This window comes from Oncorhynchus mykiss, chromosome 1 (genome assembly GCF_057628025.1).
Source record: "Oncorhynchus mykiss isolate SJ-2025 chromosome 1, ASM5762802v1, whole genome shotgun sequence".
Classification (NCBI taxonomy): Eukaryota; Metazoa; Chordata; class Actinopteri; order Salmoniformes; family Salmonidae; genus Oncorhynchus; species Oncorhynchus mykiss.
In genome coordinates, this window is record NC_143022.1 from 8,812,053 (window position 1) to 8,838,371 (window position 26,319).

The following is a 26,319-nucleotide window of genomic DNA, read 5'->3' on the forward strand; positions in this document are numbered from 1 at the left end:
TAGGTGTGTCTAGGTCTGTCTTGTCTGGGGTAGGTGTAGGTGTGTCTAGGTCTGTCTTGTCTGGGGTTGGTGTAGGTGTGTCTAGGTCTGTCTTGTCTGGGGTAGGTGTAGGTGTGTCTAGGTCTGTCTTGTCTGGGGTAGGTGTAGGTGTGTCTAGGTCTGTCTGGGGTAGGTGTAGGTGTGTCTAGGTCTGTCTGGGGTAGGTGTAGGTGTGTCTAGGTCTGTCTTGTCTGGGGTTGGTGTAGGTGTGTCTAGGTCTGTCTTGTCTGGGGTAGGTGTAGGTGTAGGTGTGTCTAGATCTGTCTTGTCTGGGGTAGGTGTAGGTGTGTCTAGTCTGGGGTAGGTGTAGGTGTGTCTAGATCTGTCTTGTCTGGGGTAGGTGTAGGTGTGTCTTGTCTGGGGTAGGTGTGTCTAGGTCTGTCTTGTCTGGGGTTGGTGTAGGTGTGTCTAGGTAAGGCTTGTCTGGGGTAGGTGTAGGTGTGTCTAGGTCTGTCTTGTCTGGGGTAGGTGTAGGTGTGTCTTGTCTGGGGTAGGTGTAGGTCTGTCTTGTCTGGGGTAGGTGTAGGTGTGTCTAGGTCTGTCTGTCTTGTCTGGGGTAGGTGTAGGTCTGTCTTGTCTGGGGTAGGTGTAGGTGTGTCTTGTCTGGGGTAGGTGTAGGTGTGTCTAGGTCTATCTGGGGTAGGTGTAGGTCTGTCTTGTCTGGGGTAGGTGTAGGTCTGTCTTGTCTGGGGTAGGTGTAGGTCTGTCTTGTCTGGGGTAGGTGTAGGTGTGTCTAGGTCTGTCTGTCTTGTCTGGGGTAGGTGTAGGTGTGTCTAGGTCTGTCTGTCTTGTCTGGGGTAGGTGTAGGTGTGTCTAGGTCTGTCTTGTCTGGGGTAGGTGTAGGTGTGTCTAGGTCTGTCTGTCTTGTCTGGGGTAGGTGTAGGTGTGTCTAGGTCTGTCTGTCTTGTCTGGGGTAGGTGTAGGTGTGTCTAGGTCTGTCTTGTCTAGGGTAGGTGTAGGTGTGTCTAGGTCTGTCTTGTCTGGGGTAGGTGTAGGTGTGTCTAGGTCTGTCTTGTCTGGGGTTGGTGTAGGTGTGTCTAGGTCTGTCTTGTCTGGGGTAGGTGTAGGTGTGTCTAGGTCTGTCTTGTCTGGGGTAGGTGTAGGTGTGTCTAGGTCTGTCTGGGGTAGGTGTAGGTGTGTCTAGGTCTGTCTGGGGTAGGTGTAGGTGTGTCTAGGTCTGTCTTGTCTGGGGTTGGTGTAGGTGTGTCTAGGTCTGTCTTGTCTGGGGTAGGTGTAGGTGTAGGTGTGTCTAGATCTGTCTTGTCTGGGGTAGGTGTAGGTGTGTCTAGTCTGGGGTAGGTGTAGGTGTGTCTAGATCTGTCTTGTCTGGGGTAGGTGTAGGTGTGTCTTGTCTGGGGTAGGTGTGTCTAGGTCTGTCTTGTCTGGGGTTGGTGTAGGTGTGTCTAGGTAAGGCTTGTCTGGGGTAGGTGTAGGTGTGTCTAGGTCTGTCTTGTCTGGGGTTGGTGTAGGTGTGTCTAGGTCTGTCTTGTCTGGGGTTGGTGTAGGTCTGTCTGGGGTAGGTGTATGTGTCTAGGTCTGTCTGGGGTAGGTGTAGGTGTGTCTAGGTCTGTCTTGTCTGGGTTAGGTGTAGGTGTGTCTAGATCTGTCTTGTCTGGGGTAGGTGTAGGTGTGTCTAGTCTGGGGTAGGTGTAGGTGTGTCTAGGTCTGTCTTGTCTGGGGTAGGTGTAGGTGTGTCTAGGTCTGTCTTGTCTGGGGTTGGTGTAGGTGTGTCTAGGTCTGTCTTGTCTGGGGTTGGTGTAGGTGTGTCTAGGTCTGTCTTGTCTGGGGTAGGTGTGTCTAGGTCTGTCTTGTCTGGGGTAGGTGTAGGTGTGTCTAGGTCTGTCTTGTCTGGGGTTGGTGTAGGTGTGTCTAGGTCTGTCTTGTCTGGGGTTGGTGTAGGTGTGTCTAGGTCTGTCTTGTCTGTGGTAGGTGTAGGTGTGTCTAGGTCTATCTTGTCTGGGGTTGGTGTAGGTGTGTCTAGGTCTGTCTTGTCTGGGGTAGGTGTAGGTATTGTCTGTTTAATTAACAAAATAAATTAACAAATAAATTAACAAAGTAAATGAACTATCGATGTCATTCATTTGGATGTAACAAACAAAAAAATGCCATTCCATCCTTTAAAAAAAAAATACAATGTTTCTTAGGACCTGCCTAAACTAATCAATTATGGATTACTTTCTATGGTGTATATTGACAAGATAAAAATCTGACGTTCTGCCCCTGAGCAAGGCAGTTAAACCACTGTTCCCCTGAACAAGGCAGTTAACCCCCTGTTCCCCTGAGCAAGGCAGTTAACCCCCTGTTCCCCTGAGCAAGGCAGTTAACCCCCTGTTCCCCTGAGCAAGGCAGTTAACCCCCTGTTCCCCTGAGCAAGGCAGTTAACCCCCTGCTCCCCTGAGCAAGGCAGTTAACCCCCTGTTCCCCTGAACAAGGCAGTTAACCCACTGTTCCCCTGAGCAAGGCAGTTAACCCACTGTTCCCCTGAGCAAGGCAGTTAACCCACTGTTCCCCTGAGCAAGGCAGTTAACCCACTGTTCCCCTGAGCAAGGGAGTTAACCCACTGTTCCCCTGAGCAAGGCAGTTAACCCACTGTTCCCCTGAGCAAGGCAGTTAACCCACTGTTCCCCTGAGCAAGGCAGTTAACCCACTGTTCCCCTGAGCAAGGGAGTTAACCCACTGTTCCCCTGAGCAAGGCAGTTAACCCACTGTTCCCCTGAGCAAGGCAGTTAACCCACTGTTCCCCTGAGCAAGGCAGTTAACCCCCTGTTCCCCTGAGCAAGGCAGTTAACCCACTGTTCCCCTGAGCAAGGCAGTTAACCCCCTGTTCCCCTGAGCAAGGCAGTTAACCCACTGTTCCCTTGAGCAAGGCAGTTAACCCACTGTTCCCCTGAGCAAGGCAGTTAACCCATTGTTCCCCTGAGCGAGGCAGTTAACCCACTGTTCCCCTGAGCAAGGCAGTTAACCCACTGTTCCCCTGAGCAAGGCTGTTAGCCCACTGTTCCCCGGGCGCCGAAGACGTGGATGTCGATTAAGGCAGCCCCCCCGCACCTCTCTGATTCAGAAGGGGTTGGGTTAAATGCAGAAGACACTTTTCAGTTGAATGTGTTCAGTTGTACAACTGACTAGGTATCCCCCTTTCCTTTCAATGGATTTATTACAATAGATGCCCACCCACATCACAAGAATGTGATAAAAAAAAATGGGCCCGTTTGTCATATAAACATTACCCAATTTGTTTTACAGACAAAATACCATAAATCCTAAGTGAATGGGAGGGGAGGTCACCTGGGAACACCAGGTGCTGAAAGCTGAGGTCAATAACTACAAGACCGTACTGTAAGTCAGTCAGGAATTATAAACAGAACTTGTCACTTTTATATGTTTATGGCAAAAACAAAATATAAGTTTGTCGTTTCCATTTGCTTTGGCAATGTAAAAGTACGTTTTTTTGGTTCGTTGGCAAGTTTTTTGGGGGGGGGGGGGGTTGTTCGGGCATTTTGTTCCGGAGGCGAGCCAAAGTGTTCAGCCGAAGTCCACGCCCCTTCGTCTGTGATTGGTCAACAGTAGGGATTAATTCAAAGAGGGACCACTCACTTTCATGCACATTTTTTAAATGAGAAATACTACACCTAACGTCTTAGATGTAAAATCGCGACTAAAGATCTCTTCGGGGGGGAAAAAAAAAAAAAAATTAATAACAGATTTCTTGAATTATCTTATATTAATTCTGACTTTTGAGGAAGTGTATACCGGCTACGGCGTCTCAAAATGGACAAACAGTACTATTGCCGCTTTTTTCTGGGGTCTTGTAAGGGAGTATGCGAGCACACTCATTTGGTTCGGCTAGCCGAGTTCGGATAGGCGCCAGCCGAACTGAAGCATTTTTTTAGGCCTTGCCTTCACACTGTATGACAGAGCATGTGCGTTACACAACACGGCCATTTTGTCCCTCTATATTAAGAGTGCGTTTCGTGGTGAGAGGGGCAGGAAAAGGGTTGATTCACCGGCTTTCCGCTTTTTGTCCCAGGCGAAGCTTGGTAAGGAGGGGGGGGCCTCTTTACACACAGGCGGACACGGAAGGGGGGGGGGGGTGTAGAGAAAGTGGGGCGGTGTGGTGTAGTGTAGTGTCGGGTTTCCTTCCCCCACAGCTGGGGTCAAATGGGTCACCAACCAGCCCCCACCCCTCATTTCAGAGGCCCAGCATGCAGGAAGTGCTAACCTTGCACCCCTCCCTCTTCATTCCCACTTCTCCTTTAGCTGTGAGCCCTCCAAAACGAATCTACCCCAGGAGGCTCCTGTTCTAAAACATTCAGGTCAATTTGTCAATGGCATTTGGCCCAACGCTATTGGCCCGGGCCAATATCACACAGGGTAGTGGATGATGTGTGTATCATTTCAATATCAGCTGATTTTATCTTTCATTAAATCAGACTGACCAAACTAACCTACTCTTCATACACAGATTAACACACACACACACACATTTTAACTTTGCAATATCATATTTACTGTTTTTTTATTTTATTTTTATTTATATTTATTGGGGGGAAAATAAGGGTGTTATTGTTAGGTGATTTTGACCAATCAGCAGGCTTCAGTTGTAAACAGAATTAAGCAAAAGATAATACTGATTTTATAGGGCCCTACAACTGTAGCCTGCTGATTGGTCAAAATCAGTTAACACCCTTATTTCCCCCCAATAAATATAAATATTTTTTATTTTTTTAAACAGTAAATATGATATTGCAAAGTTAAATGTAATTATCTGTGTATGAAGGGTAGGTTAGTTTGGTCAGTCTGATTTAATGAAAGATAAAAGCACCTGATATTGAAATGATACACACATCATCCACTAACTACCCTGTAGTTTTTCTGGGGTTTTTCCCCATTAGTTTCTACTCTCAAAATCACACTTTGGGGTTGCCCTTGAAATACAACTGTGCAGCTAGCAAGAAACCGTTGTGTTTGACTGCTGTGTTTTTGTACCGTCAGCGTAGGTCTACAGTGTAGCCTACATGTGAAGGCAGAGTTCGATAGAAAATAATCAAATCAAATCAAATCATAATAAACCCACCGTTCCCATCATCATATCATTCTGCCTGGTAGGACTACTTTGCAGTCATCATTTAAATTGGGAAGACTTTGAACCAAACAAACATTTGTAATAACTGGTTTGTATACACATTGTTGCCTTAGGTAACAGTTACTGGTAGATCTAACAACCTAACCTACCGATGTCGCTCTTCTGTGAGCTGATCCGTGCGACAACCAGCTGAGAGCTGCTCGACAGATGATTCCTCTCCAACTAGGCTGTGTGTGCGGCACGCGGGCGCTAAATAATCTACATAGTGAACTAACATTAATTATATATCCTAGATTGAAAATAGCAGACCACTGATGTGGATGGTGCACTGGCCCAGTGGGTCTCCAAAAACCTCCCTGGCTATCGGTTAGCCCTGTATGACTAAAAGGAGTACTGGAATCCTCCTCTCACTTCCTACCATCTGTGTGTGATTCCGTCTCCTGTCACTTCCTACCATCTGTGTGATTCTGTCTCCTGTCACTTCCTACCATCTCTGTGTGATTCCGTCTCCTGTCACTTCCTACCATCTCTGTGTGATTCTGTCTCCTCTCATCTCTGTGTGTTTCCGTCTCCTGTCACTTCCTACCATCTGTGTGATTCTGTCACCTCTCACTTCCTACCATCTCTGTGTGATTCTGTCTCCTCTCATCTCTGTGTGTTTCCGTCTCCTGTCACTTCCTACCATCTGTGTGATTCTGTCTCCTCTCACTTCCTACCATCTCTGTGTGATTCTGTCACCTCTCACTTCCTACCATCTGTGTGATTCTGTCACCTGTCACTTCCTACCATCTGTGTGTGATTCCGTCTCCTCTCACTTCCTACCATCTGTGTGTGATTCCGTCTCCTCTCACTTCCTACCATCTGTGTGTGATTCCGTCTCCTCTCACTTCCTACCATCTGTGTGTGATTCCGTCTCCTCTCACTTCCTACCATCTGTGTGTGATTCCGTCTCCTCTCACTTCCTACCATCTGTGTGTGATTCCGTCTCCTCTCACTTCCTACCATCTGTGTGTGATTCCGTCTCCTCTCACTTCCTACCATCTGTGTGTGATTCCGTCTCCTCTCACTTCCTACCATCTCTGTGTGATTCCGTCTCCTCTCACTTCCTACCATCTTTGTGTGATTCTGTCACCTCTCACTTCGTACCATCTCTGTGTGATTCCGTCACCTCTCACTTCCTACCATCTGTGTGTGATTCCGTCTCCTCTCACTTCCTACCATCTGTGTTATTCTGTCTCCTCTCATGACCTACCATCTCTGTGTGATTCTGTCTCCTCTCATGACCTACCATCTCTGTGTGATTCTGTCTCCTCTCATCCTCTCTATACTCCTGCTCTGATGTCACAGACACAATAAAACTGTGTTCTCTCCCTCTGTTGTGAGGAACTGTGTTTCCTTGTGCACGACTGTGTGTTTCCCCTTCATCCTCAGCATTGTTCATTTGAAGCATGTATCATCTGTTTTCATCTGAGAGGCAGACAGTCTATGATGCTAACAGCTCAAATGATCAAAATCAGAGCTTTTCATTCCGCCCCTCGCTCTTTCCTCACGTATCACCTCCCCCACCCTCCCCATTACCTCCTTTTCTTCTCACACACACACCCCTCTCTCTCTCAACGGTTCAGAGCGCCGTGCAAACATTTAAAAAACGTCTCCTTTGTTGCGGAGAAGAAAATTAGGCCTACTATGCTGCTACACTAAAGTCTTTGTGGATTTTCCATTTATTAAAAAAGGGTTTTAACTCAGTTTAGTAGGTCTAAACTGTCCTGAAATAACCAAGTCTCTGTCTCTTTTTGGTTGGAGCTCGATTGCGTTGAAACATTGGCGTAAGGTAAATGTCTCTTTTCAATCTGCTAGCCCCGGCCAGCTAGCTGTCTGAATCGCAGTGTCTCCAGCTCACCTAGCTACTCACTGGATCCTATGATCACTCGGCTACACATGCCTCTCCCTAAATGTCAATATGCCTTGTCTACTACTCTCTCCCGCTCGCCTAGCGTAGTAGTGACTACCGAACAGCTCCCTGACTCACCTATTGCTGCTCATTGTAACCTCTGATCACTCGCCTACACAGCTGTTGCCTGCTGGACTGTTCACTAACACAGTACCTCATTTTGTTTATCTGTCGGCCCCAGCGTCGAACTCAGGTCCTGTGTGTACCTAACTGACCCTCTCTGTCCATTCATCGACATTTACCCGCTGTTGTCTTAGCGCTCCCGATCAACACCTGTGATTGCTTTATGCTTCTCCCTAATGTCAATATGCCTTGTCTACTACTCTTTTGGTGAGTTCTTATTGTCTTATTTCACTGCAGAGCCTCCGGCCCTCCTCAACATGACTTAGCTAGACCTTTTGGTGAGTTCTTATTGTCTTATTTCACTGCAGAGCCTCCAGCCCTCCTCAACATGACTTAGCTAGACCTTTTGGTGAGTTCTTATTGTCTTATTTCACTGCAGAGCCTCCAGCCCTCCTCAACATGACTTAGCTAGACCTTTTGGTGAGTTCTTATTGTCTTATTTCACTGCAGAGCCTCCGGCCCTCCTCAACATGACTTAGCTAGACCTTTTGGTGAGTTCTTATTGTCTTATTTCACTGCAGAGCCTCCAGCCCTCCTCAACATGCCTTAGCTAGACCTTTTGGTGAGTTCTTATTGTCTTATTTCACTGCAGAGCCTCCAGCCCTCCTCAACATGCCTTAGCTAGACCTTTTGCCACCCCCCACACATGCGGTGACCTCACCTGACTTAAATAGTGCGTCGAGAGATGCAACCTCTCTCATCGTCACTCAATGCCTAGGTTTACCTCCACTGTACTCACATCCTACCATACCCTTGTCTGTGCATTGTCCTGAATCAATTCTACCACGCGCAGAAATCTGCTCCTTTTATTCTCTGTTCCCAACGCACTAGACAACCAGTTCTTATAGCCTTTAGCCGTACCCTTATCCTACTCCTCCTCCGTTCCTCTGGTGATGTAAAGGTTAACCCAGGCCCTGCAGCCTCCAGCACCACACCCATTCCCCAGGCGCTCTCATTTGTTGACTTCTGTAACCGTAAAAGCCTTTGTTTCATGCATGTTAACATCAGAAGCCTCCTCTCTTAAGTTTGTTTTAGTCACTGCTTTAGCACACTCCACCAACATCATCTGCACATCTATCATTCCAGTATTAATACTAAATTGTAATTATTTTGCCACTATGACCTATTTAATGCCTACCTCCCTACATTTGCGCGCACTGTACATAGATTTTTCTATTGTGTTATTGACTGTACATTTGTTTATGTGTAACTCTGTGTTGTTTTTGTCGCACTGCTTTGCTTTATCTTGACCAGGTCGCAGTTATAGGGCACCAAGTTAATGAAACACGAGAGAAGCAGGGGAGGAGCGGAGGGAGGGATGGGTTCAGTGCCAGAACAGGAAGTCCTGACTGGGCAAAAGCCATTTCCTGTGTACTGTGCTGCATGTAAGAGGGGCTCGAGGTAGAAGTTGTGCCTTAGGATCAGCTTTCCCAATCCCATCAGGAGGTAAAAGAGGAAACTGACTCTGGATCAGTGCTAAGTGGTAACTTCATCGTAGACCATAAGGGGGCCTTGATGTAGAATTAAAACACAAATCTAGGATCAAATTATCCCAGTGGGGGGAGGCTAAAATATCTCATCTTGGATAAGTGGCTAGGGGCAACTTAGGGGAAATCAGTAATGTAATGTTTTTGTGAGTGCGATGCACCCTACCTTGATGTCAAAGTTACAGTCGAAGCGCTTGATGAGCACGATGAAGGCGCCAGTGAGGTTGTCCCGGATAGGGGGCGGGTCGATGGGCTCGCAGGCATTTTCGGGCCGTGCACCAATCAGAAAGCCCTGTGGGTGTGACATCACAGTACAGTTAGAGCATCAGTTATTAGCTGTTTAACACGACCAAACAGTCAACAAACAGCGTGTGTGTGGTGGATTCTGGCAACTAAGTAACTTTACGTTCCAATACCAAAAACACTAAGTAACTTTACGTTCCAATACTAAAAACACTAAGTAACTTTACGTTCCAATACCAAAAACACTAAGTAACTTTACGTTCCAATACCAAAAACACTAAGTAACTTTACGTTCCAATACCAAAAACACTAAGTAACTTTACGTTCCAATACCAAAAACACTAAGTCACTTTACGTTCCAATACCAAAAACACTAAGTCACTTTACGTTCCAATACCAAAAACACTAAGTAACTTTACGTTCCAATACCAAAAACACTAAGTAACTTTACGTTCCAATACCAAAAACACTAAGTAACTTTACGTTCCAATACCAAAAACACTAAGTAACTTTACGTTCCCAATACCAAAAACACTAAGTAACTTTACGTTCCAATACCAAAAACACTAAGTAACTTTACGTTCCAATACCAAAAACACTAAGTAACTTTACGTTCCAATACCAAAAACACTAAGTAACTTTACGTTCCAATACCAAAAACACTAAGTCACTTTACGTTCCAATACCAAAAACACTAAGTCACTTTACGTTCCAATACCAAAAACACTAAGTAACTTTACGTTCCAATACCAAAAACACTAAGTAACTTTACGTTCCAATACCAAAAACACTAAGTAACTTTACGTTCCAATACCAAAAACACTAAGTAACTTTACGTTCCCAATACCAAAAACACTAAGTAACTTTACGTTCCAATACCAAAAACACTAAGTAACTTTACGTTCCAATACCAAAAACACTAAGTAACTTTACGTTCCAATACCAAAAACACTAAGTAACTTTACGTTCCAATGTCCATTTGAATCTTTGCTCTCCTCAACAGAAACAGTCGCTGGAAATAAATATTCCCTGGAATCTAAATAAATATTCCCTGGAAAATAAATAAATATTCCCTGGAATCTAAATAAATATTCCCTGGAATCTAAATAAATATTCCCTGAAAAATAAATAAATATTCCCTGGAATCTAAATAAATATTCCCTGAAAAATAAATAAATATTCCCTGGAATCTAAATAAATATTCCCTGGAATCTAAATAAATATTCCCTGGAATCTAAATAAATATTCCCTGGAAAATAAATAAATATTCCCTGGAATCTAAATAAATATTCCCTGGAATCTAAATAAATATTCCCTGGAAAATAAATAAATATTCCCTGGAATCTAAATAAATATTCCCTGGAATCTAAATAAATATTCCCTGGAATCTAAATAAATATTCCCTGGAAAATAAATAAATATTCCCTGGAAAATAAATAAATATTCCCTGGAATCTAAATAAATATTCCCTGGAATCTAAATAAATATTCCCTGGAATCTAAATAAATATTCACTGGAAGATCAAACATCTAAAATTAGATGAATTAGACTAGAGAGAAATGATGAGCCACGTACTGAACTAAGAACAACAGAAATGACAAATAACATTTCAATAAAATAAAAAAAATGTAAATGGCTAATGTAACAGTCAATATGGGCCCTACATTTTGTTTTAATTAAGGCGGAGTGAGAGAACGACAGGAGGAGGGAGAGAGAGAACGACAGAGGGAGGGAGAGAGACAGAGAGACAGACAGAGAGACAGACAGAGACACAGAGAGAGAATGACAGAGGGAGGGAGAGAGAGAGAATGACAGAAGGAGGGAGAGAGAGAATGACAGAAGGAGGGAGAGAGAGAGAGCACCAGAGGGAGAGCACCAGAGAGGGGGGAGGGAGGGAGGGAGCGCACCAGAGAGGGGGGAGGGAGGGAGAGAGAGAGGGGGGGAGGGACGGAGAGAGGGGGGGAGGGACAGAGAGAGGGGGGGAGGGAGAGAGAGAGGGGGGGAGGGAGAGAGAGAGGGGGGGAGGGAGAGAGAGAGGGGGGGAGGGAGAGAGAGGGGGGGAGGGAGAGAGAGGGGGGGAGAGAGAGAGGGGGGAGGGAGAGAGAGAGGGGGGAGGGAGAGAGAGAGGGGGTAAGGGAGAGAGAGGGGGGGAGGGAGAGAGAGGGGGGGAGGGAGAGAGAGAGGGGGGAGGGAGAGAGAGGGGGTAGAGAGAACGAGGGGGAGGGAGAGAGAGTGGGGTAGAGATGACGAGAGAGGGGGAAGGGAGAGAGAGGAGGGGTAGAGAGAACGAGAGAGGGGGAGGGAGAGAGGGGGTAGAGAGAACGAGAGAGGGGGAAGGAGAGAGAGGAGTGTAGAGAGAACGAGAGAGGGGGGGGGAGAGAGGGGTAGAGAGAACGAGAGAGGGGGGAGGGAGAGAGGGGGTAGAGAGAACGAGAGAGGGGGAGGGAGAGAGAGGAGGATAGAGAGAACGAGAGAGGGGGAGGGAGAGAGAGGAGGGGTAGAGAGAACGAGAGAGGGGGAGGGAGAGAGAGGGGGTAGAGAGAACGAGAGAGGGGGAGGGAGAGAGAGGGGGTAGAGAGAACGAGAGAGGGGGGAGGGAGAACGGGAGAGGGGGGAGGGAGAGAGAGGAGGATAGAGAGAACGAGAGAGGGGGAGGGAGAGAGAGGAGGGGTAGAGAGAACGAGAGAGGGGGAGGGAGAGAGAGGGGGTAGAGAGAACGAGAGAGGGGGAGGGAGAGAGAGGGGGTAGAGAGAACGAGAGAGGGGGAGGGAGAACGGGAGGGGGAGGGAGAGAGAGGAGGATAGAGAGAACGAGAGAGGGGGAGGGAGAGAGAGGAGGGGTAGAGAGAACGAGAGAGGGGGGAGGGAGAGAGAGGGGGTAGAGAGAACGAGAGAGGGGGAGGGAGAGAGAGTGGGGTAGAGATGACGAGGGGGGAGGGAGAGAGAGAGGGGGGAGGGAGAGAGAGGGGGGAGGGAGAGAGAGGGGGTAGAGAGAACGAGAGAGGGGGAGGGAGAGAGAGTGGGGTAGAGATGACGAGGGGGGAGGGAGAGAGAGGGGGTAGAGAGAACGAGAGAGGGGGAGGGAGAGAGAGGGGGTAGAGAGAACGAGAGAGGGGGAGGGAGAGAGAGGAGGGGTAGAGAGAACGAGAGAGGGGGGAGGGAGAGAGAGGGGGTAGAGAGAACGAGAGAGGGGAGGGAGAGAGAGGAGGGTAGAGAGAACGAGAGAGGGGGGAGGGAGAGAGGGGGTAGAGAGAACGAGAGAGGGGGAGGGAGAACGAGAGAGGGGGAGGGAGAGAGAGGAGGATAGAGAGAACGAGAGAGGGGGAGGGAGAGAGAGGAGGATAGAGAGAACGAGAGAGGGGGAGGGAGAGAGAGGAGGATAGAGAGAACGAGAGAGGGGGAGGGAGAGAGAGGAGGGGTAGAGAGAACGAGAGAGGGGGAGGGAGAGAGAGGAGGGGTAGAGAGAACGAGAGAGGGGGAGGGAGAGAGAGGAGGGGTAGAGAGAACAAGCGAGGGGGAGGGAGAGAAAAAGAGTGAAAGTGAGTTTGGCTGGTAAACTTGGTTTGAGATGGGTAGCCATATTGGCAGTCCTTGGGTTAATAATAATGCTATTTTCAAGGGAATATCGGTACCAACATTGGCCAAAATGGTAACATCTATAGCCACAGTGAGTCAGACTCCACAAGGTGGGATCCACAGAACACTGTGCTGATGGCACCCAGCAGGTCCTGCAGCTCTGGAGTCTCGGATCCGCCTCGGGCATGACTCAGCCTGTCAGAACACAGCCAGAGAGGCAGGCCTAATTTCAGGGCCTGATGCTGTCCAATTACACTGAGGTACTGTTCAAGTGTTTCCATTCAGGGAGAGGTGTTTCTTCAGTGAGTGAAACGTTCATTACATTGCAGACAGAAATGTAATGAAAAGAGCCGAATGACACAATTCTCTTCTACAAGACAGATAGAAATAGAATGTACAGAGACAGATATGATTATCTGAATATTCTGTAATGTTGTGCCCATCTTGAACAAACTGCTGCTCTCCAGTGTTTTGTCCCACTGGCTTCACAGTAACCAGCAGTAGCCAGCCGGCTTCACGGTAACCTCACGCCAGCCGGCTTCACAGTAACCAGCAGTAGCCAGCCGGCTTCACGGTAACCTCACGCCAGCCGGCTTCACAGTAACCAGCAGTAGCCAGCCGGCTTCACGGTAACCTCACGCCAGCCGGCTTCACGGTAACCTCACGCAAGCCGGCTTCACGGTAACCTCACGCAAGCCGGCTTCACGGTAACCTCACGCAAGCCGGCTTCACGGTAACCTCACGCAAGCCGGCTTCACGGTAACCTCACGCAAGCCGGCTTCACGGTAACCTCACGCAAGCCGGCTTCACGGTAACCTCACGCAAGCCGGCTTCACGGTAACCTCACGCCAGCCGGCTTCACGGTAACCTCACGCCAGCCGGCTTCACGGTAACCTCACGCCAGCCGGCTTCACGGTAACCTCACGCCAGCCGGCTTCACGGTAACCTCACGCCAGCCGGCTTCACGGTAACCTCACGCCAGCCGGCTTCACGGTAACCAGCAGTAGCCAGCCGGCTTCACGGTAACCAGCAGTAGCCAGCCGGCTTCACGGTAACCTCACGCCAGCCGGCTTCACGGTAACCTCACGCCAGCCGGCTTCACGGTAACCTCACGCCAGCCGGCTTCACGGTAACCTCACGCCAGCCGGCTTCACGGTAACCTCACGCCAGCCGGCTTCACGGTAACCTCACGCCAGCCGGCTTCACGGTAACCTCACGCCAGCCGGCTTCACGGTAACCTCACGCCAGCCGGCTTCACATTTAACCAGATTTATTGATTTGATAATGTCTAATCACATTTCCTTGCACTATTAAAAGGCTGCAAAATGTAACATAGAAATGTGTTATAGATCTGTAGTTCTCATTGAAAAAGACAGATCTGTTCTATGTGCGCTATTTCTATGCTCCCCGCTCTTACGCTTAGTCGAGTCTTTTACTTTCGGCTTTTGTATGTAAATGATCTTGCTCAGCGGTTTAGCTGGTACAATGACTCAACACTATATACTTTCTCAGCGGTTTAGCTGGTACAATGACTCAACACTATATACTTTCTCAGCGGTTTAGCTGGTACAATGACTCAACACTATATACTTTCTCAGCGGTTTAGCTGGTACAATGACTCAACACTATATACTTTCTCAGCGGTTTAGCTGGTACAATGACTCAACACTATATACTTTCTCAGCGGTTTAGCTGGTACAATGACTCAGCACTATATACTTTCTCAGCGGTTTAGCTGGTACAATGACTCAGCACTATATACTTTCTCAGCGGTTTAGCTGGTACAATGACTCAACACTATATACTTTCTCAGCGGTTTAGCTGGTACAATGACTCAACACTATATACTTTCTCAGCGGTTTAGCTGGTACAATGACTCAACACTATATACTTTCTCAGCGGTTTAGCTGGTACAATGACTCAACACTATATACTTTCTCAGCGGTTTAGATGGTACAATGACTCAACACTATATACTTTCTCAGCGGTTTAGCTGGTACAATGACTCAACACTATATACTTTCTCAGCGGTTTAGCTGGTACAATGACTCAACACTATATACTTTCTCAGCGGTTTAGATGGTACAATGACTCAACACTATATACTTGCTTGTTTTGTCACAAACTGAAATTAGATGAACCATTAGAATTTTAGCAACCAGGAAAACGGCAGAGAGATGATTTCTGCATAGCGCTTCTTAAATACAGTGTAACTACACATCCTATCAGGTGTGAGTGCAGATGGTTGCCCGGGGTGACAGGCTGAGAGAGAGAGGGTTGTGTCCCAAATTGTTATTTATTTATCTAGGCAAGTCAGTTAAGAACAAAATTCTTATTTACAATGATGGCCTACACCAGCCAAACCTGGACGATGCTGGGACAATTGTGCTTTGGGACTCCCAATCACGGCCGGTTGTGATACAGCCTGGAATGGAACCGGGGTCTGTAGTGACGCCCCCAGCACTGGGGGGGGGGGGGGGGGGGGGGGGGGGGGTCGGGCCTTGACTCAGCACCAGCTACAGCCAGCGGTGAACGTTTTAGTGGAGGAGCTGGAGTTCAGTCTCAGGAGACATGCCAGTGCCTAGAACTTCAAAACAGACCCAGACTTCCTGCATTGCCAGTACTTTTCTCTGTGTGAATGTGTGAACACACACAGAGAAAAGTACTGGCAATGCAGGAAGTCTGGGTCTGTTTTGAAGTTCTAGGCACTGGCATGTCTCCTGAGACTGAACTCCAGCTCCTCCACTAAAACGTTCACCGCTGGCTGTAGCTGGTGCTGAGTCAAGGCCCGACCCCCCCCCCCCCCCCCCCCCCCCCAATCCCACAGCAATTTACAGCTCAGCTGCGTCCCAGATCGCACCCTAATGCCGACATGGTGTACTACTTCTGGCCTTATAGGCCTCTGTGTATATGGGGAATAGGGTGGGTGCCATTTTATCTCCCAAGTGGCGCAGCGGTCTAAGACCCTGGATTTCAGTACTACAGACCCTGGTTCCATTCACCTTACACTGCTAAGACTGTGAGTGTGTGTGTGTGTGTGTGTTTGTACCTTACACCGCTAAGACTGTGTGTGTGTGTGTGTACCTTACACTGCTAAGACTGTGTGTGTGTGTGTGTGTGTGTGTACCTTACACTGCTAAGACTGTGTGTGTGTGTGTGTGTGTGTGTGTGTGTGTGTGTGTACACCTTACACTGCTAAGACTGTGTGTGTGTGTGTACCTTACACTGCTAAGACTGTGTGTGTGTGTGTGTGTGTGTGTGTGTGTATTCTGAATGGCAGCGACACAGCTCTTACAAGCTGCCACATTGAGGTCAATCTCTCCAAATAAAAAAGGATGATCAATGAAAGAGTGAAACGTATAAAAACATACCATCAACTTCCCCAGAGGATGGACAGCAACTCATATGTACAGGTAAGTGTCCAAATGAAAAGGTAACACCAACATAGTGTCTTTATAGGGGCGTTGGTCACCACCAGCCAACCAGAACAGCTTCAATGCACCTTGGCATAGATTCTACAAGTGTCTGGAACTCTATTGAAGAACTCATAGAGTGTCTGGAACTCTATTGAAGAACTCATAGAGTGTCTGGAACTCTATTGAAGAACTCATAGAGTGTCTGGAACTCTATTGAAGAACTCATAGAGTGTCTGGAACTCTATTGAAGAACTCATAGAGTGTCTGGAACTCTATTGGAGGGATGCGACATCATACTTCCAGAATAAATTCCATCATTTGGTGTTTTTGTTGATGTTGGTGGAAAACACTGTCTCAGGTGCCTCTCCAGAATATCCCATTAGTGTTCAATTGGGTTGAGATCCGGTGATCTGGTACACCTTTTAAAACCTCCTTCGGGATCTCTGAGACTCCTCCTTCAAAGTCAAAGATCTTTTATTCTAGCCAAAATAAATGGGCAACTGGGCATTTTTATACATGTAAGTATGATGGGATTTTTAATTGCTTAATTAACTCAGGAACCATACAGGTGTGGAAGCAACTTCCTTTCAATATGCTTTGTATCCCTCCTTTACTCAAGTGTTTCCTTTGATGTTGTCAGTCACTCCAAAAGCTCGTTCCATTCTTGATTTGATACAAAGAGGTAGTGAAGAACTGGCCATGGAAGCCGATACATGGTCTACTTTATGTTGAATCCTGCTTCAGAAAGGAACACAGACTGGAAATCTCCATGGATACAAAGCCTGCTATGACATCACCGTGCCACTGCCTCACATTTTCACCTGGCTCAGAACAAGCTACAATAGCTCCCCCTGTTGGCAATGGACCCACAAAAAAGACTCACAAGGAAATGCCTAAACACACCTCTGTACAGAGCACAGTGTACTTGAGGGAAAATACAATAAAACAACTGACATTTTTTTTTTAAACGTTACTTTTTAAAAGTTTAACAACCGATTGTTCGTTTCAGGTTTTGAATTCACAGACAATACAGTCATCTTCCTCCTCCTGCACCGCGGGATTGCCTAGTGGTCGTGAAACCTAAAATCAGACTGATTCAAATACTATTTGAAAAATACTTGGGAGTGTTTTCTTTGGCCTGACAGATTATGAATATTACAATGTTGAAACTATTTGATAATGTGGTTTAAATGGAACAAACTCAATCAAGCCCAGATTAAGACAGTATTTGAACCCAGGTCTATACCTAATCCCAGTCCGTAAATGTCACTAACGCATATCCCGTTTATGGATAAGAGGAAGAACAGAGGAATTATTAAATATAGTCTCGTTTGTGCAGTTTTAAGCAGATTAAAATGAATGAATCTAAAAATCAGATTAGTAGAGAAGGTTTCATAGATACACTGCACACAAAGAGGAGCCGCTCAACAAATTCAACTGTGTATTGAAAAATGGCTAAACCCCTCAATCTCATATGTTATACTGAAACTACTAAGCACATACACACTAAGCAGATGACATGACAAGGATCTAACATGGAAGGGTATTTGTAGACGGCACAAAAAAAAATGGGAACTAAACCAGCCGAGCCAAACATTTTATCTAGGAAATCAACTAATATCGGCACCCAGAAATATATCAACTTCTCCATTTTAATGTTGATCTGTCACATGAAACAAGGAATCAAGTGGAACATTTTTACAGCCCAAAACTGGGTTGTAAAATTTGATACAGAACAATAAAGTGCTATTTTCTGAATTGGGTCTACATCCCAAATGGCACCCTATTCCCTATATAGTGCACTACTTTTGACCAGGGCCTATGGCACCCTATTCCCTATATAGTGCCCTACTTTTGACCAGGGCCTATGGCACCCTATTCCCTATTATAGTGCCCTACTTTTGACCAGGACCTATGGCACCCTATTCCCTATATATAGTGCCCTACTTTTGACCAGGGCCTACTTATTTTCCACCATAATTTGCAAATAAATTCATAAAAAATCCTACAATGTGATTTTCAGGATTTTTTTCTTCTCATTTTGTCTGTCATTGTTGAAGTGTACCTATGATGAAAATTACAGGCCTCTCTCATCTTTTTAAGTGGGAGAACTTGCACAATTGGTGGCTGACTAAATACTTTTTTGCCCCACTGTATGTATGTATGTATGTATGTATGTATGTATGTATATACACACATACATACACACACAAAAATGTTTCTTGTTTGAATTTTCCTTCCACTTTGACAGAGTATTTTGTGTAGATTGTTGACAAAAAAAAATCAATTTTAAACCCACTTTGTAGCACAACAAAATGTGGAAAAAGTTAAGGGATGTGAATCCTTTCTGAAGGCCCTGTAGCTGTGTGGACTGGAAATGGGTCAGCATGATCTTTGCCCTGGAAAGATGTGTACATAGCCGCATCCCAACTCCAAAGCCACAGGCCGAATCCAGCTACTGCCCTCCAGCTTCCCAGGCCACTCCCCCTCCTGCATCCCGAGCCAGACATGTGACAGGATATGACACCATATGACACCGTGCTTCCTGTCCCTGCTAAAAGCCAGTCACGGTTCCGTGAAGTTCCCCCCCAGGGCAATTATCTGCTGCTTCATCACTAATTGAACAAAGCCCTACCCCAAATAAACTGGGTAGAGACTCTTGAGAGTATGTTTATTATCCTTCCTTAACTAATCACAGATCTGACATGACTTGATAGGAGTAAATCAGCAGTTCCATCACATAGCCTACAGCATTCTAGTCATGTTAGATTAGCGATTAGACTACCCCAAAGTAAGGGAGGAATAACATATTTCAAAGTAAACAAGGCCTAATCTAACACCAGTTTTTGCAACCTTTGCTTGGCAGCATAAACCATCCCAGGTCACGCTGGTATCGATGTTCAGTCTATATTTTGTAAGGAGAGTGGAAGTGAGAGTCCTGTGCTTCGCATGAGGAACACACCATTGCCTACCCGTTGACCAAATTAAAAGAGGAAGGGGTGTATTCAGGGGAATTCCTACCGATGTAGATAGACAACAAGTGCTTTTTCAACATGATACATTTCAATTAGAAAGTTCTGGTACATCCTCTTGAACAGACACAAGATTTAGCGGGAAAACCTCTGTTCATGACACACGGCGTTCTATAAGAGAACACCAGGACTCGGCTACATTTTCCCGTCAGTACTATTATTGCCTTTAGTACCATTTCACCCTTGAGGGAATGGCTGGCGCACATGCGCTTCGCACACTTTCCTTGTGTGTAAGAGATTAATGTTCCCAGTTGTCCCATTTGGGACACACGGCTAGTCGTACACTGTGCCATTTCGTGGCATGGGAGGGGTGTGTGGTTCCATTGAAAGAAAGCCCAGACTGAGGCACACTGGGAAATCATGGGAGACAAGCAAGCTGGTAAGTGTCTTGTGATTCTGGGACAAACTGCAGGCTCCATTGTAGGATGGAAGGTTTGTTCCATCAGGACTGCAATCCCCTGGGACATGGACGCTGCTGCAGTTCATTCCTAAACATTCTTCTCTCAGTTCTTCCATAGTTCACTGGCCTTCACAGGGACTGGAGAGGTGAAAGCAATAAGATAATAGTAGTGGTGTTCCATAAAGCTACAATCAGCAGGTTGAAGCAATAACAAAGCTACCTCACCGCCCCTATTTTAGTAAAAAAAAAAGCTGAGGGGTGGTGCTGGAGAAATGTAACCACTCAAATTCATAACCAAGCTATGGATGTAAGGACTGGCCATCCATTATATCAAAATGATAGTTTTAACCATGTTTTGAAGCTGTACGAAGTGTTTGTAAACAAAGTAAATGTAAACACACGTTGGAGTAAAACAAGCTGAACTTTAGGTTCTGATGGGAGACACCAGTTGAACTAAAGCTCATGAGGCATTTATAAGTTACATTCATCAAGAATCACTGGGTACATATCATTACTTTAAAAAAAAAGTCCAAATGGATCTATAAACTACAGATTGTCCCTTTAAGCACCAAACAGAAGAAATGGGTTCTGGGTCAGTGCACCCGACTGCACAGATAATCACTGGACAATAGACCGAAACATGGTCGACACGCCACATTTACCAAACAGTTTGTTAACACAGCAGGACAAGTTACTGTCCAAACACTGACAGCATGGCACCGGTACAACTGCAACCGTCACAGGCCAACCTGCTGAAGCCAAATGGCAGCCGAACTAACATGTACGAGACCATATTGTTTTTACAAGAGTTGGAACACTAATGGAACAAGATGTCAAAAATGAGACGATGAGCCCTAGGGTGTGGGCTGCCACGCCTGCCTTGCTCAAAGCGCCGCAGTGCATCCACACAGACGCTGGCAGAGAGTTCAAACGAGTGGGTGAAGTGGCTTAGCTCCAGCTGGGGGGGGGGGGGGGGGTAGAACTAGAGCTGGGAATTGCCAGGGACCTCACAAAAGATATCACAATACTTCTGTCTGCTGCAGAAGGACAAGAGCGTTTTAAAATCAGTCATGGAAATAAAAAAAGTTCTCACTATTTAAAAGAAGATGAAGAACAATCTATATAGTATGAAAAATACTGGAGTTTTGGCGCATATAACTATCGATTTTCCAGAACACATTTTATTTGTCACATGCTTCGTAAACAACAGGTGAAGACTAAGAGTGAAATACTTATGGGCCCTTCCCAACAACGCAGAGGGAATTTTTTTATTTTATTTTTTAAATCAACAACTGAGCTTGTCTAACCCGTTCACAGGATTGGTTAACTCGAGGTTTCAAGGGTCTCCACCGAGCTAGGTATATCTACTTTTAGTTTTAATGCACCGTATTGCTGGAACAAAATCTATGATGTTCTGGTGCCGTTGGAAGCAATTGAAAGTATTGCTTGGTGACTTATTTGTGGACAAATGAAACTGTTTTTCTGGGCGATTTACTTTATTTGTGCTTGACAGTCGTGCCGTCTTCACGACTGTGCTGGTGTGTGTGGACCATGATAGGACCTCAGTGATGTGGACACCCCGCTCCACTACAGCCCTGTCGATGTGGATAGGGGGCGTACTCACCCCTCCGTTTCCTGTAGTCCACGATCAGCTCCTTTGTCTTGATGATGTTGAGGGAGAAGTTGTCTTGGCACCACACTGCCAGGTCACTGACCCCTTCCCTCTAGGCCAGAGATGGGCAACTTTGTGGGGTGGGGCCCACAAAAAAATCTGAAATCCTGAGGGGCTGCAGTTACTCACGGGTCTGCATTCCCCCCCCTCCCCCCCATCGTTGTGTTGTCAGCAAACTTAATGATGGTGTTGGAGTGGCCACGCAGTCATGATTGAATAGGGAGTACAGGAGGGGAATAAGCATGAACCCGAGGGTCCCCTGCGATGAGGGTAAGCGTGGCAGATGTTGTAGTTGCGGCCCGTCAGGAAGTGCAGGATCCAGTTGCAGAGGGAGGTGTTGAGTCCCAGGGTTGAGCTTAGTGATGAGTTGGAGGGGACTATGGTGTTGAATGCTGAACTATCATCAATGAACCGCATTCTCACGTAGGTGTTCCTCTTGTCCAAGTGGGAGAGGGCAGTGTGGGGTGCAATAGAGATTGCATCATCTGTAGATCTGTTGGGGCGGTATGCTAATTGGAGTGGGTACAGGGTGTCTGGGATGATGGTGTCGATGTGAGCCATGACCAGCCTTTCAAAGCACTTCATGGCTACAGATGAGTGCTACAGGGCAATAGTCATTTAGACAGGTTACCTTGGCGTTCTTGGGCGCAGGGAATATGGTGCTTGATACATGTAGGTATTACAGACGGTCAGGGAGAGATTGAACTTGCCAGCTGATCCTAGTTACCCGAGTAAGAGTCCTGGTAATCTGTCTGGCCACGTGGTCTTGTGAATATTAACCCGTTTAAAATGTCTTTCTAACATCCGCTACAGAGAGCGAGATCACACAGTCGTCGGGAACAGCTGTTGCGCTCATGCATGGTTCAGTGTTGCTTGCCTCAAAGCGAGCATAGAAGGAATTTAGCTCGTATGGTAGGCTCGCGGCTGGGTTTCCCTTTGTAATCCGGCATAGTTTGCAACCCCTGCCACATCCGATGAGCATCAGAGCCGGCATAGTATGATTGGATCTTAGTCCTGTATTGATGTTTTGACTGTTTGATGGCTCGTCGGAGGTCGTAGTGGGATTTCTTACAACCGTCCGGATTAGCGTCCCACTCCTTGAAAGCAGCAGCTCTAGCCATTAGCTCAGTGCAGATGTTGCCTGTAATAAATGGCTTCCGGTTAGGATATAAACGTATGGTCACTGGGGGGACAATGTCATCAATGCACTTATTAATAAAGCCAGTGACCGATGTGGTAAACTCCTTAATGTTATCGGATGAGTCACAGAACATATTCCAGTCTGTACTAGCGAAAGTGTCCTGTATCTTAGCATCCGCTTCGTCGAACCACTTCTGTATTGAGCGTATCACTGGTACTTCCTGTTTTTGCTTGTAACCAGTTCACTGGTTCCTCCAAGTTTTTGCTTGTAAGCAGAAATCAGGAGTATAGAGTTATGGTCATATTTGCCAAATGGAGGGCGAGGGAGAGCTTCGTATGCTTCGTCCGAGTGTATGTGATTGAGTTGAGTTTTTTCGCCTCTAGTTGCACAAGTGACATGCTGGTTAAAATGAGGTAAGACGGATTTCAGTTTCCCAGCATTGAAATCACCGGCCAATAGGAGCGACACCTCTGGATGTAAATCTTATTTTTTTTGCCAATGGCCCTATACTGCTCGTTGAGTGCAGGCTTAGTGCCAGCATTGGTTTGTGGTGGTAAATAGACAGCTACAAAAAAATATAGATAAAAACTATTGGTAAATTGGACGGCTTATCAGCATATCATGAGGTATTCTCCATCACTAGGGAGGAGAAGTACAGAGGTGGAGTGAGAGACAGTAAATAGGAAAGAGAGAGAAAGAGGAAATGGATTGCTTGGAGAGAGAGCAACAGAAAAAACAGTGAAAAGGAGAACGAGAGAGTAGGCCTTTGAATTACTCAGCTTTCATTACCCCGATGCCTTATGTAAGTAAGCCTGGCAGGCTGCGCATACAGACCTGACCCCTGCTCTTCGCCAGCCCACCCCCTGTCCCAGCCTACCCCCAGTCCCAGCCCACCCCCCCCCCCACTCACCGTCCCAGCCCACCCCCTGTCCCAGCCCACCCCCAGTCCTAGCCCACCCCCAGTCCTAGCCCACCCCCCACTCACCATCCTAGCCCAACCCCTGTCCTAGCCCACCCCCCCACTCACCGTCCCAGCCCACCCCCAGTCCCAGCCCCAGCCCACCCCCAGTCCCAGCCCACCCCCTGTCCTAGCCCCCCCCCCCCCACTCACCGTCCTAGCCCACCCCGTCCTGGCCCATCAGACAGCCACCAGGACTTCAGTATGTCCAACCAGGAACGAAGCCCCGAGCTCCAGCCAACCTTGCAGCCCCCAGCACATCCAGCAGCTGCCAGAGTTGGATCTAGCCACCCAAACCGATTGCACGACAGGCATCCATTCACATGCCCAGGTCGGCGCCGGAACGAACCCGACCACCGTGGCCAGAGCCACACCCAGTCCTATCCAACCTGCTCCAGTCAGCCAAACTGACGCCAGTGGTGCTGCCATGGCCCAAGCCTGCCCCGCGACAGCTACAGAGGCCCAAATTGTTCCAGCACCTGGCCCAGCTCCCCTCCGCAACCTGCAGGACCAGATCCACAACCGCCAGTGCCCGAGCCAGCCCCTCAATAGACACACGAGCAGACACACCAGCTGGTGTCTCTCCTGGACCAGACATCACCGGATTCAACACCGGTGCTAATCTCTACACTACCCTCTGCCCTCCTCGCAGACCTGCTTGGCCTGGATCTGACACCCAAGCGGACTCTACAGCCAGAGTCCCAGTCGGCGTCCGATCTAGCACCTTAGACTTCACCATCTCTCCTGGACCTGCCAGCATCAAAACCAGATCGCAGTTCTGATCGCGATGTCCACTGCCGTTCCGGGGAACCAGTTCAGCACCAACCTGGATCTATCATCCACTCCACCTACTGACGCCTCAGCACCTGACCCAGCTCCACTCCTGAGTCTGTCATCCAGACCTGGAGACCTCCAGCAGCATGGACACGGACTGTCCCCACTCCTGCTGGACGACCCTGCCTCATGGACATCATGATCGCCTTGTCCCTCCATCCATTCCACCGAAGGGTGACCTTGTCCCTCACCCACCACACTGACAGGATGCTCTCAATGGTGCATCCTGAGCCTGAAGAAGCTTTTCACCTTCTACACTGCAGCCCCGTCAATGTGGATGGTCCACGATCAGCTCCTTCGTTTTGTTGACATTGAGGGGATGGATATTTTCCTGGCACCACTCTGCCAGGGCCCTCACCTCCTCCCTGTAGGCTGTCTCATCATTGTTGCTAATCAGGCCTACAGTACCATGTGGGGCCCCTGTGTTAAAGATCAGCATAGTGGAGGGGGGCGGACTGTCAGCCCAGGACCCAGTTGCACAGGGTGGGGTTCAGACCCAGGGCCCCGAGCTTAATGATGAGATTGGAGGGTACTATGTTGTTGAATGCTGAGCTGAAGTCAATGAACAGCATTCTTACATCGGTAATCGTCTTGTCCAGATGGGATAGGGCAGTGTGCTGTGCAATGGCGTTTGCATCATCGGAGTTCAGTTACCTTTGCTTTCTTGGGTACAGGAACAATGGTGTCCATCTTGAAGCATGTGGGGACCGCAGACTGGAATAGGGAGAGATTGAATATGTCCGTAAACACTCCAGCCAGCTGGTCTGCGCATGCTCTGAGGACGCGGCTAGGGCCGGCAGACTTGCGAGGGTTAACACTTTTAAATGTCTTACTCACGTCGGCCACGGTGAACGTGAGCTCACAGTTCTCGGGAGATGCCCATATCCGTGGCACTGAGTTATCCTCAAAGCGGGTGAAGAAGGTGTTTAGCTTGTCCGGGAGCAGGACGTTGGTGTCTGTGACATGGCTGGTTTTCCCTTTATAATCTGATTGTCTGTAGACCCTGCCACATACGTCTCCTGTCTGAGCTGTTGAACTGCGACTCCACTTTGTCTCCTGACGTTTTGTCTGTTTGCCTGACGGAGATCATAACTACACTTTGTATTCCACCATATTCCCAGTCACCTTGCCGTGGTTATAAATGCGGTTGTTTGCTCTTTCGGTTTCGCTAAACGCGTGTTCGTGATTTTATGGTCATTCAATTACACCAAAAACCTCCAGTAGTCTATCCTACTTCCCGTTTGTCGTGATCGTCGGCGCGCCGGGACAGTTGAACCTATATCTAAACCGGCACCTCTATCGGAGTTCAACACCAATTAATGATGAGACTGAAATGAACGATTCATCACGGACGTTTCAACAAGAGACTGAAATGAACGATTCATCATGGACGTTTCAACAAGAGACTGAAATGAACGATTCATCATGGACGTTTCAACAAGAGACTGAAATGAACGTTTCAACAAGAGACTGAAATGAACGATTCGTCATGGACGTTTCAACAAGAGACTGAAATGAACGATTCGTCATGGACGTTTCAACAAGAGACTGAAATGAACGATTCATCATGGACGTTTCAACAAGAGACTGAAATGAACGATTCATCAAGAGACTGAAATGAACGATTCATCACGGACGATTCAACAAGAGACTGAAATGAACGATTCAACAAGAGACTGAAATGAACGATTCAACAAGAGACTGAAATGAACGATTCATCATGGACGTTTCAACAAGAGACTGAAATGAACGATTCAACAAGAGACTGAAATGAACGATTCAACAAGAGACTGAAATGAACGATTCATCACGGACGTTTCAACAAGAGACTGAAATGAACGATTCATCATGGACGTTTCAACAAGAGACTGAAATGAATGATTCAACAAGAGACTGAAATGAACGATTCATCATGGACGTTTCAACAAGAGACTGAAATGAACGATTCAACAAGAGACTGAAATGAACGATTCATCACGGACGTTTCAAACAGAGAGGTTAGTGAGAGAGCAAGGCAAGCATAGCGATGAAAAACAAGCTCTTCACTGGGGGGGGGGGACAATGGCCTGGCTTAGAAGTGCAGACATGAGTCAGCCCTGTTGCCAGCTGTGTGTGGGTCAACAATGAGTGGGCACCTCACAACCCATGACCTCATTCTCATTAGAAAGCCATGGTGATCTTGCTGCTACACATTCACAACACAGTGCACTTTACTGTAGTTCCAGTTTGGCCACTGGACCACAACTGGGCTCACTACTAATCTGCATCCCAAAATGCACCATATTCAGTGCCAACACTTTGACCATAGAGAGAGAGAGAGAGAGAAACTGTATATACTGTATATCATTGGTTATACTTTAACTAG

At 47.2% G+C, this 26,319-nt stretch overlaps 1 protein-coding gene and 1 long non-coding RNA gene across 3 annotated transcripts in view; both read right to left on the minus strand.

Moving 5' to 3' along the window:
* LOC110508833 (E3 ubiquitin-protein ligase RNF13) overlaps positions 1-26,319 on the minus strand; it is an 80,353-nt gene that overhangs the window by 40,885 nt on the left and 13,149 nt on the right. For both annotated transcript variants that reach the window (XM_036987041.2, XM_036987109.2), the window contains exon 4: positions 8,850-8,975. In XM_036987041.2, coding sequence (XP_036842936.2) covers positions 8,850-8,975 — 126 coding nt within the window. The remainder of the gene's footprint in view (positions 1-8,849; positions 8,976-26,319) is intronic.
* Positions 6,732-7,444, minus strand: LOC149985354 (uncharacterized). The gene is made up of 2 exons (XR_016496451.1): positions 7,210-7,444; positions 6,732-6,803 (listed from the first exon to the last, which is right to left on the minus strand). It is a non-coding gene; the product is annotated as an uncharacterized LOC149985354 (long non-coding RNA).